The sequence below is a fragment of the Seriola aureovittata genome, chromosome 14, assembly GCF_021018895.1.
Source record: "Seriola aureovittata isolate HTS-2021-v1 ecotype China chromosome 14, ASM2101889v1, whole genome shotgun sequence".
NCBI lineage: Eukaryota > Metazoa > Chordata > Actinopteri > Carangiformes > Carangidae > Seriola > Seriola aureovittata.
This window is the reverse complement of record NC_079377.1, coordinates 14,717,700-14,730,265: the sequence shown is the minus strand read 5'-3', so window position 1 is coordinate 14,730,265 and position 12,566 is coordinate 14,717,700. Positions and strand designations below refer to the sequence as shown.

The following is a 12,566-nucleotide window of genomic DNA, read 5'->3' as shown; positions in this document are numbered from 1 at the left end:
AGTCCCACTCAGACAGAGAGGACAAGACAGAGCAGCCGGAGTGAGGCCAGTCCCAATTGTCTGAAGATTTCAGTCAAGCTAACAGTGGTCTGATCTTCACTACTGTCTGTGAGTTTCAAGAGCTTTCAGACAGGCACCCAGATACTCTTATCCACTCTGCACTCTCTCAGCGCAAATGCCAAGTGCACCGTCACTTCAAACCTGTATTAGTCCTTTGGTTAGAAATCAATAACACAGCATGATATTAGTGCAAATCAATGTGCACGCCACAAGCCGTGACTATTCCAAGCATGCAGAATTTCATTATTGTCTGAGCACCCATTCTAGGCTGTCACCTAATTCTGCTAATAAAAGATAAGAAATATGACTTTGCCTTCTGATAAAATGTCATTCTGTGACATTTCCTTTATGCAATTGGGCATTCGGAATAGTTAATATCACAAGCACTTTCCACTTTACAAATTATTCTCTCTCTAATGTACTTTGAAAATACCACATCAGAAATATGCATTACTTGCCATATTGTTTGACACACTCCTCTTGGTTTAAGATTAATTTGTTAACGGTACAAACGTAACGCTTCTCACTTATACCCACAATAAAATCAAATACTTTCCAGCCACTGGGTAATAAAAGCTTTTACAATATATGATTAAAAACTAAGGTTTCTATTTCCTCTCCAAATGTCGGTATCCTCAGAGCTCACAATTCGTGCAGCATTTCTGAAAATACAAACCGATAAGCAGCTCTTTTGAGTCAGTTCTAAATTCACAGCTTTTAGCACTCCTCAGTTTGGAAGTCACCCAGACAGTAGCAGCCACTGCACTAGCGGGCAAATCCGTGCAAAGCAGCAGGGGCAACAACAGCAGCAGCTCCGGCAGAGTCAACCGTCATGCAGCAAACAAGACAAAATGAAGGGACGGGACAGGCGCGGTTACTGACTGATGCATCCCGCTAAGGGGGCAACCTACAGTGCCTACTGTGACTGAGCAGCATGGCATTACTGGGGTGGTAGCGGTATTTCACCGGCAGACTGCGGGCCCGGTTCAGCCGGCTCTCAGCCAGGGATCTGGCCGCCACGTCTCCTGGGCCTGAGATACTGAGGCGCAGTTGCGAGGGGTCAGCCCCAGGCCCTGGCCCCATGGGGAGCAGGCTTCCTTTACGGTTATTAACAAGGGGGATGTTGATTTTGCCCGGGTTGACCAGGGGCTCCTGGTTGGGGTGCAGGGTGTTGGGAAGGAAGGCATTTGAGGTGATGGAGTTGGAGGTGCAGCCGGCGGTTTTAACTGATCGGTTTTGAAAAGATGGTCTAACTTCATCCATTACTGTCAAACAATGGAGAATAAAAAGTGTGAGAAAGCCTGTATTAATGCTAATAAATTAGTTAGTAATTAAAATATAGTTAAATTAAAATTAAATATTGTTATTTTGTGCCATATTTGTTTTAACTTTTTTTTTTTATCAGAGATTTCAGAGGAAATTACTCCCACAAAACATAATTCATCATTTTACTGTAGGATATTAAAAAGCCAATACATGTCTGTAAATAAGAGAGGTTCACTTAAAATAAATATGTAATAATTATTTAATAAACTGTATAAGAATCAAACACTTGTTTCTGTTAAAAAACATTGCACTTTTTCTAATTCCAGTTGTGATTAATTTCTGAAAGCCAAAAATTCCTGCCACAATGCCACAAGGAATCCTTTATTATTTTTTCTAAAACTGGTGTTGAACCTTCATTTTTATTTAATATCTCTTATCTACTTGGCACACGCTCTAACTGAAATGTTCACAGCGACATTTACTTTGCATTTGTGACGAACATGAATTAATTAGAAGCCTCTCAGTTTTATTTCTCAGTTGTGTTTCACTTTCTGGTAGAACAAAGCAGAGACACGGCTTGGCTAAAGCCAGTCAAATCAAATCAGACATTGTGTCATTTCAAGCATAACGTGCGGCACAGTACTGCTATTTCAACAAATATAAGACTATCAGTAATAATTAATAATATTACTAATTCAAAAATACTTTAACCATGAAACATTTATGGGATACATTTTGAAATGTGGTTTAATTCCTGACTAAAATGCAGTCATCCTATTTTTAAACAGTAAATTTACATGTTGATTTTTTGCTATAACTTTGACAGTAATCACAGAATGTCCAGTGACAACCCTCTGTGTCTAATATGAGAATAAATACGTACACATACACCTGATGTTCACTCAGCCATCCCACCACACACACACACACACACACACACACACACACACACAAACACACGCACACAATCCGACAGACTACAGAGTCAACCCGTATGTTTGTATGTACTGACGGGGTCATGGCACACTGCAGGAAGACAACAGAGGGAGATGAGTAAAATATCTGGTTGTAAAGTTGACTGGGAGAGGCGGAGCCCTTTTCCTCCCTTTGGTGGAAGGGTGGTTGGTTGGTTGTTTGGAGGAGAGAGCATGCTTGGGTGGCCCCGGGCGATAAACAGACGTTTATCCCAGCCGTCAGCTGCCTCCTTGATTTACGGGGCGCCACCGATAGCTCCTGGATTCATCTGGCCCTTGTCAAACACGTGCAGCGTTAGAGAGCACTCACCCGCCCTGGCAGGTCCACTGTGCATCCTGAACAACCCAGACGGCAACTGTCCCTTCCTGAAATGCTAATCACATGACGGTACTGCCCTGCATGCAAGCCTTATCAGATCGCCATGACCCAATGTAAACTGGATGATGAGGCAGAGGAATAACAACTAAAAATGTTTACTTTTGTATGTGAGCTAAGCTGGCTTTGCTTTGACAGTGTTTGCTGCGTGAACAAGCTTTGTTCTTCATCTGCATTGCAACTGCATGAAATAGCTTTTGTAGGCCATGCAACTGTTGAGTTGTTACAGTTAAAAATGAAACTGGTATTATAATTATTGCAATTCCTTTTAGTTTTGCTAAAGAGGCACTATTTCAAAGAGGAAACAAAAAAAATGTCTAAGTGTTTCATAGGAACAAAAACATTACATAAAAATATACAAATAAAATGTTAGAGGTGACAAATAACATTTCCAAACTAAAATTTATTCTTAACCAGTAGAGTAAAAGGAATGCATTTAACAATTATTTACCAAAGAATTACCTAAATTGCAATCAGCTTTGAATCGAACGCCAGCCTCTTTTTGACTTCCACTGTTCCCTGGTGTTGTAGCGCCATCTGCTGCTACATGCAGCACAATACAAAAAGAATAGTTCATGGAACTACATGGTATTATCAAAACACAAGTTATTTCTTTCAGTTGTTAAAAATACCAGGAACTACTTTAATTTCTTGTCAATATATGTTGAAATGATTTAATGATAATGAGTTAAAAAAAACAGTCTGTCTAAGTTAGACATTGAATTTAACTCTGGTTAAACAGTGAGTTTATGTTCACATTTTGTCTCTATATTAGACACAAGACAACATCAGTATATTCTAAAGGAATGAGGGACAACAAAGAAAATACTAAAGCAAAGCATCGGTACTAATTATGTTACATGACATAGTGAGGGGTCTACAGTCTACACACAGAGCTGGAGCAGAATGGAGAAGGACAGAGAAACACACTTACGTGATCTGACATATCCATTATACTTATATTTGGCTGAGGAGAATGCAAAGACAAGTGGCAGGTCACACAGAGGGAGAAAGGATGTAATGTAACAGACACATTAGGAAATAGAGACATTAACGTAAGATTAGTGGATGGAAATGAAATCAAATGTAACTATATATAGTGAAAGGCATGGGCAAGGGCATAAACCAAATATTAAAAAAAGGTATAAATAAATAAAATAATGGTGGTTGATGATTTAACAAAAAAGGCAGACAGGTGAATGAAATGAAGTGTCCATTCTCAGTGTGAGCCATGCTTTAAGGAAAGTGTGCTAAACCTGTAATCAGACGTAATGACAGTCTAAAGGCTGATTATTACATTTTTTTTTCCAAATGAGCTATATTTTTCATTCATTAAATAATCTGACTTCATACATTTCTACATTTCATTTATATTGTGAGGTCTGTAGACAGAACAAAAGAAGCCACCATGGGAAACAAAGACAACAACTACATACTTGAGTACATGTAGACGTCCAAAACACAGACAGCAGACACTCGCTACTCAAAACAGCCGAGCTAACAGACACAGACTGCATGATCATTACATGCAGTCCAGATCTCTTGCACAAGTGGAAATTAAAAAAAAAAAAAAAAAAAGTGGGGGTGGGGGTGGGGGTGGGGGGGTCAATGCTACACCTTTAAATCCCATGTTTTTAAAGGGCTGACAGACACATATGCCAGCATTATTAATTATCTGGGAATCTATTTTTCAGTTTTTGACCATGACTGAAGAGGTACTGAAGACTGGTACCAATGTAAGCACTGATTCAGTGGGCACTTGAACTGAGCTCCGAGCTGCTGACACTCCCCACTCTTTCCGAGTCTCTTCCAGCAGTAAAGGTCACAGTGAGGGCCCAGGGCTGGCCTATGACACAGATCCTCAAACAGGGACCTACAGTGGCCCTGGCATCTGTCTCTAGCAATCTGCCTGCGCTGCAGAGGCGGCAGACTAACTGGCTAGCATCTGGGGCGTAGCCAGGCGGCATAGGACAGAGGGTAGGGGGGGGGGACCAAGCCTGCCTGGTGGACAGGAGCTGTCAGGGCAAGTTTGGTGACGGACCAGCAGGGCTGGGAAAATGAAAATGCAAACATAATTTCCGTGTCAGGACAGATAAGGTCCCCAGCAATGAGATGCACATACACACATGCACAGACACAGAGATAGAAGTGCATGTTGTCACACACACAAGATGTGCGCATGCATGCACACACACACACAACCCAGAGGGTTGTGGACTAGCCGAAAGCGTCCCCTGAGCTCGGGGTCCCCTACCCTTGTCCATAGGCCAGCTTCATAGAAGCATCAGCCTCTCCTTTATATAAGCCCTGTCATGTGTCTAGCTTTTCTCACTGAGGGAAGCTGGCTGACTGCGATGATGGTCAGGTGACAAAGAAAGAGCACATGTAACTAATATTCACACCAAAAACAAACTTCTGAGTCAGATAAACTACTCAGAATAATTTCTGAGATAATATTTCAAAACTTAAATTGTTGAAAACCATACACACACCACACAAGAGGAACTACATTTTTGTACCATGCTATATTTACATCTATAGCCTCCTTTATGCTTTGAACAATATTTTTGACTACCCATAAGAAATCAACTCAACTGACTGCAAAAGTTTCCCCATCTAACTTAAGCTTATGTCTCATCTTACTTTTTCACTTCTGTAATTCAACATCTGACTAAATTGCAAAATGACTGTATGTATAATCCTTAGCAACAGAAGACTGCATTAATTAATTGGCTTATTTGCCCAGTTTGCTGTTTGTGCAAAGGCTTATTTTCTATTTCATCAAACATCACATTACTCACTAGACCCCTTGAAATGGCTAGTCATTAAAATATTGCATCATTAAAGTTTATACAGCAATGATGAGGTTTATGTTTATGTCACCTTTAAAGAGGTGTCTGTGTCCAACTGTGTATTTGTGTGGTCTATATGCGACTTGCATCAGAACACAGGGTGCATTAAATTAAAGAGTGCTATCCAGGAAATCAATTATCAAAGTACTAGGGCCAGACAAATGTGGCTCAGATGTACAAGAGCATGAAGTCATCATGGATAAAGATGTCTTATCCTCTCAGTCTGGTGGAAAAAAAGACGGGAAATGGGGAGAGGAAATCCAACAATCCCTGACTGACAAAGCCCAATGCACTACTTCACTAAACTCACTTTGTTCAGACAAAGTCAGAGTCAAAAAGGGAAAGAAATCTAAGACAGAGGAGGCTTTCCTGAAATCCTACAGGGGGTTGAGGGAGAAGTGAGATCAGTAACCATGTAATGGCCAGTAATTGGTATCGGGGGATATCAGCGCAGGCCGAACTACAAGAGGCCAAGCCAAACTCATCATGGCTTGTTTGACACTAATCTAGGCTGAGTCGGCAGACGGTGGGAGAATGTTGAGAAGGAAATCAGATCTGTATATCTGAACCCAAGGCTTTGATAGCTAGGCCTACTGCTGCCATGTCTAATTGACAGACAATTTAGTATTTCCTATCCACTCAAAAGGAAAAAGGAAAGGAGGGGGATCTTCCAGGAGCCATAGTCCTCTTACCTTTTCTTTATCAAGCCAACATCACTATTTTGTAGTTCTCATTTTGTGTTTTTTCTCCTCTCCTCTAATTTTTGTTCTCCTTCCTCCTAATCCACCTCCCTTCTCCTTGTGTACATATGTGTCATAAACTGTTAAAGACTGCAAGAGATACACTTCTTGAGACAATTTCGACGAATTGCGAATCTTCTTTAAGGATTGCCTAAATAGTTCCTTTCCTGAACCAGTGTCCCCAATAAAAACATGTTTTAATATCCGTGCTCTGCTCCTCAGATATAAAGCTTGGCAAGACTATTAGAAATTTTCAAAACACCATTACAGATGTGATTTTCTTTTATCTTCAACAAACGATCTTCAGTGAAACAGTTGCTCAGCAAGGTTAAAGCAAAAGTAAAAAAAAAAGAAAGTGAAATAGGACTTGCAGTCCTCTCTCCAGGAGAGAGGAATGCAAGTCCTCTTTCACAAATACAAAGTTGCTTTAACTGAAAAGAAACTGAAAACAGTGTCAATCTGAGGTACGTACGTGCCTTGAAAGTAAAAATATAAGACATAATTTAACAAATGATATTAAATTGCAGTATAAAACCTTTGGAATAAAATAATATATTCCATTTTTGTATACACAGACATCTTACCTTGAACACATGAAAACATATTAACACCAACGCTCCAAAAGTGATATTATTACACAACTGCATGACTTATGTAGCATGCGGTAGCCACATGTCTAACACCTACAGTACTGTACAGTACAGCAGCACCACAGAGCCACACCACCACTTACAAACCACACATATTACACTCATGAAATAAAACCAAGAGTCAAATAAAAATGAGAAGGGATGAAAATTCATAGATAGATAGATAGATAGATAGATAGATAGATAGATAGATAGATAGATAGATAGATAGCAATGAAAGAAACAAAAACAAGAAATTACTGAATAAAAATTGTTCATGAATAAAATTATAATAAATAAATCCACATAAGCCACAGCTACGGAGTCACAGTAGACAGATCACACCACGTAGACAACATCACAGATACACATGTACACGTACGGTACCTCTGTATGGTACAATACACATGGAGCACACACCACAGACATGTAACAGCATGTGTTGAGCGGTGTAACTTACAGGCACGTAAAGTGGTTGCGCAATCATGAACAGAGACAGAGGAAAGTGGGTAGGCCCTCTGAAGGGTGTCCATGTTACTATGTACACTGCCTGACATGCAAGAGCAGTCTTGCTCTGAACGGCCGCAATCAAAACAACATGCCAGTTTCATTCGTTTGTAGACGGACATCTTGGCTACAGTCATGTTTTGGGATGAGAGGAGAGGAAAATCAGCAGGTTAATGGCAAAAGGAGAAATATTCATCCAGGGGAAGTCGGAAGGTAACTTCATCAGAAAGTGCAAGCCTTAGCCACCTGCTCCCACAGACTTGAGCCCCAAATTAAATTAACACGGTGGAAGCGCAGAGATTTATTTAAACCTAAAATTCAATTTATTTCACCAAACTGTCAAATTATTTTCTTTTTTGTAATTTTCTCATTGGAGAAAGCATCACTAAAATTTGTACATGTTATCAAGGTTATAATATTAATAATAGAACGACATACAATATGTCAGCGCATTATTTCTTATTCATGTTGGCATAGTCTCGAGAGGTCAAGCTGTGTGCTAAGGCTGTAACAGGTCAAAAGGCAAAACTATACCAGTGGGAAAGAGGGGTGGGGAGAAAGGGGAGAGGAAGGGAGGCATTCAGGGAAGAGAGGCATGAGCAATGTTTTCAGCAGCAAACCTCATACAATGTTTCATACATTTGTACATCCTCTATCCATTTGGCTAAAGGAGTGGATCACGTACCTGTATCCCATCATGCAGCTGTAGCGGCTCTGTCCAAGGCATCACACTATTCTACAGGCTAGACTGGCCAATTCATGCTAGATTCAGACCTGCAGTTTCACTGCTCTACTTCCCAAGGGAAGCTTCACTCCAATGTGTGAATGTGCATGAACAGTGTGACTAGAATTCATATGTTGTGTATTTGTAAGTTCTTAGTGTCAATTTAAAGTGAGACTATTTGTCTTTTGAAAGAAGAACTAGCACATAGTGTTAAAATGCATCATTGCTCACTTCAGCAGGCTACACTCAGGAGTACAGCCTCACTTTGTATGGTATACCCAGTAACATATGCTAATGCTAATGCTCATAGCAAACTTCAGAAAAGCTCAAGTTGTATAACTCAGTCAGTTTTGTTGTATGTGTGCCTGCTGTTTAAGTTTCAGTCATTTAATACATTGGATTATCACATTTAAAGGTTGAGAAGCACAAGCAATGCTGATTTTCAATCTTCAAGTTATATTCTCCATATATCTTTAATTAATGAGGTTAAACAGTTACTGTTTGGGCCATTGCATGTACTAACATGCTGTTTTATTGTCACCAGCACAATAATACCAGCGACTAAAACTTGACAATAAGTCAACTAATTAAAGTCTGTCCTCTGGCATTTCAAAATTCATCTTCATTGGAATAAATTAATGGGGGAATGCATTTCACAATTACATTTCAGCTTTTGATTTATACTAGGGAAGTGAGTATTATATTGTTTGTCTGTTTGTTTGCCAAATCTCACATGTAACATCTAAATCACTGGGAGCTCAAGGACTGCCGGTCACAAAAACATTTGTTTGCAACTACTAAAGAGTGGGCCTGCATCATCACTGTTACTATATACTGTATTTACAAGGATGATGTTGTATCAAATTATTTCATTGATATTTCTTTTCAGTTATTGCCCTTTATAAAACTGGCAATTTGGAGACTAGGTTCCCTTGTTTGGATGTGAAAGCACATACTGTTGAACTACAAGCCAGCCAGCAGCCAAAACACTGTAAAGCATCTGCTTACTGTCTCTGTGTGTGTGTGTGTGTGTGTGTGTGTGTGTGTGTGTGTGTGTGTGTGTGTGTGTGTGTGTGTGTGTGTGTGTGTGTGTGTGTGTGTGTGCGTGTGTGTGTGCGCGTGCGTGTGTGTGTGTGAAGCTCTAAACCCCAAGGGAAGTAGGAGTGAAAGTTCCCAGAGCAGCATCCTCTAGATTGCTGTGACTCTGGGCAGTCACAGTCCCTGGTCCCCATTCTCTCATTGCCAAGGTGCAAACAGACAGCAGACTAATATTGTCTGGCACCTTTACAGAGATGCTTTCAGCATCTTTGACTCTGAGTCACATTGGAAAATAAGGTCCTGAATGAAGTAATATGTTTCTGCCTCTGGCCAAGGAAAGAATGGGAAACACAGATCATTACCCATGGAATGAAGGCATCAGGGACTGTTACATCCTGTAACATGCACATGTGCTTTATGAGCATGTAATAAGCATGCAGAAAATGTAGTTTTGGTCTCAGCAACAAAAGGAGGTACAGATATAACTGTTCACAGTGATGAAACAGTTTTGAGGGCATGGCAGACAAGTGCAGCGAGGCTTTCAGTTCATGCTGACATTTTTTAACTTCAGAGTTTTTGCTTGGGCATTCGGACCACAGTATATGTATGTTACAGTGTGGATTACTGACACATGGAAGGGCAGCGATGGAGAACATACACAAAGACATACAGACACACACACACACACACAGACAATGTCTTTGACTTCTGACTTCACAAATACCCAGATTCTGGCCTAGGATTATAAGGTGTTCATTTCAGGGCATTCCTAATTGAAGATTCAACATGACGGCTGCCCTGATAAACTGTCTGCATGGGTTTGATCAGTCACCATCTCCTATAATTCAACAAGGCACAACATACTCAAACAGAAGCTATCAGGGCGCTATGTTGAATGCAAAGGATGTCCCAAAGAAAGCACCGTTCTGATAAATCCCCCTAAAGCTTCCTTATTCAGCAAGAGTGCAAGGAAAAATGATACTGTTAGCTCAACAAACACACTGTGCAGTTGATTATTTCAGCAGAGTTATAAAAGAGAGCAGAAGACAAATACTTTTCCCTTGGAATGGAAGACACAGCTCTCACTAAACCCCAACTATACCAGATCCTGCAGACATAAAACATTAAGGACTACGAAATGATGAAAGAAACTCAGGATGAGTAACTTGTCAAACCCAGGATTTGATTAAATTTTATTCTCCCGATGCACACAAACACACACACTTAGTCCTTGCATTGTTGCTGAACAGGTTTCAGGGGATTTGAGTTTCCTCTACAGACATCACCATTTAAATAGTCATATTGACCCTGGCAGGGCACCACCATCTAGTGGCAATCTAATGGTATGACAATTAATACACTGTATTACTAGTGGGCTTTTCACCCAGTGCAGTGAGTTAAAAAAAATAAACAAATAAAAAATAAAATAAGGGTGGGGGGAATACCCAGATTTGATATGCACAAGACTGGTACGGTGACATTTAAATTCTGAAAGGAACTGATGATCTCTGAAACCTCAGCCCCAGCTGGGCGAGGACCCAGAGTTTAGAGAGGGGCTGAGATCACAGAGAATTGGGGCAAAGGGGAGGCCAGATTGTTTTGATTGTGCTTTGGCAACCTAGCTGGTTAGGATTTGAAGAACTTCCCACAAGGACATTTTCTGCTCTCTGAAAGTACAGCCACACACAAAACTTCCTTTGACAGAAAGCAGATCAATTCAAATCTCAGTGGTTCTTGTTCATTTTCTTCCCTTTGTGTTAGCTCTTCTAAACCCATGATTACTATATGACATCTCAGATTTTTATGACATTCCTTCTGTACTTTCTTGGAGCATGACGCTATGAGGAGGGTAATCATGGCTAATGACATAAGACTTTTGGCAGATTGGCTTTCAAATGCCAAATATGAGTTTGGTTTGATGATCAAATAGTGAGGAAAAATTGAGAGCTCATCGGCCACATTTAATTAAGTCACAGTCTATTTAATTATTTCCAACTAGTCAGAGCAGAAGCTGACTGGGCCAATGAGGAGGAGGACTGACGCTGGTGTGAGTGGGATTTCTGCTGTTTTGGTTTTGGTCTGGTCTGAGCACAGTGTAGAAATGAAAGGCAAGGAGAGGGATGCAGAAGCTACACTGGTACATGCAACATAGATACAGTATACTATTTGCTGAAGAGGGGAAAAAAAACACTTGCACTGCACCCTGGGTAATAGGACACCCATTTTCTTTTTACTCACAATAAATCACTACCAGTGAGTAGTTAAAATAAAGTGGCGTTTTCCAATGGCAGCAGGGGAGGAAATACATCAAAAGTGTGTCACTGGTCATAAAGAAACATGGGAAAAACAACAAAAGAGAACAAAACATGATAGAACAGAACATACTGTAGGACAGACTTCCATTGCAGTAATGGAACTGTCATCTTTCTAAATGCAACTCTCTTGTTGGAAACTACTGTAATAGGATAAAACATAAAGCTGCGTCCATCACCGGAGTCTGAGACATGAAAATATAAAGGAAGCAAACAGAAGTAAACAGTTTATCTAAATGAAACTAGAGTGTGAAAAGCCTGTTGATTCTAGTGAGCTGGCAGAGCAAAAAATGTCTGAATAATTGAGATGACACAGACAAAAGAAGGAAATGGTGGGTATCTCTTTTAAAACCAGGTTTTGTCTCTACTTCACCGCTACTGTAATTGTCTGTGACCTTTTGTGGAAATATGGGATATTCACCTGAATTACTTATCCAGTAGCTAACATTTCCTGACAAGTGACTACTGCACATAGGTCAGGTTACATTCAAGTGCTGTTCCTGCCTTAATGGTGATGTTATGCCTGCATAAAAACAGGGAAAAAACGGCTCATGGGGCATTTTACTGGCCCATAGTGAACAGTTTTGAATTTAACAATTAACAGCACATTATGTCTAGATTATGCTAGACTATTCATAATATGGGAGCATTTGACCTGAAGAAACGTGGTAACACATGGCTGAGCTCATTACTCTCAAATACTCCCATCAAGAGCATTTATATGTAAAAACAATATAAAACAGTAAGTCCTGTCCACTAATATTTTAAATATAAGCTCATGGTCTTGTGCAGAAAAACTATAAACTAAAAATCTCACTATTCTGTCTTATGCTGTAGTAGTACAGAGTTTCTGTCTATGCATTATTGTAAACAATGTTTTAAAGTGTTCCAAACTTCAATGAGATATCAGGATTTACAGTATCTGACCTTATCTTACAATAGATTATTTCTTGTCAGTCTTTATAGCTGTCAACTATTACAATCAGCTAAATCTATTATCAATTATTGTCTATCTATTATCTGTCTATCTACTGTACCACTAAATTTTATGACTGTAAATTTCCAGTCAATACTATACAGTCTGCGTT

At 39.9% G+C, this 12,566-nt stretch overlaps 1 protein-coding gene across 17 annotated transcripts in view; it reads right to left on the bottom strand.

The window, feature by feature from the left end:
- LOC130181198 (calcium-activated potassium channel subunit alpha-1) overlaps nt 1–12,566 on the bottom strand; it is a 153,366-nt gene that overhangs the window by 44,534 nt on the left and 96,266 nt on the right. For 3 of the 17 annotated variants that reach the window (XM_056395093.1, XM_056395100.1, XM_056395095.1), the window contains 2 exons: nt 3,611–3,643; nt 3,139–3,219 (listed from right to left, as the gene is read on the bottom strand). The exons of 6 other annotated variants lie outside the window; for them this stretch is intronic. In XM_056395093.1, coding sequence (XP_056251068.1) covers nt 3,139–3,219; nt 3,611–3,643 — 114 coding nt within the window. Of the gene's footprint in view, nt 1–3,138; nt 3,220–3,610; nt 3,644–7,357; nt 7,532–11,404; nt 11,414–12,566 lie in introns of all 17 variants that reach the window. 8 more of the 17 variants (XM_056395106.1, XM_056395108.1, XM_056395104.1 and 5 more) reach the window with 6 other exon arrangements.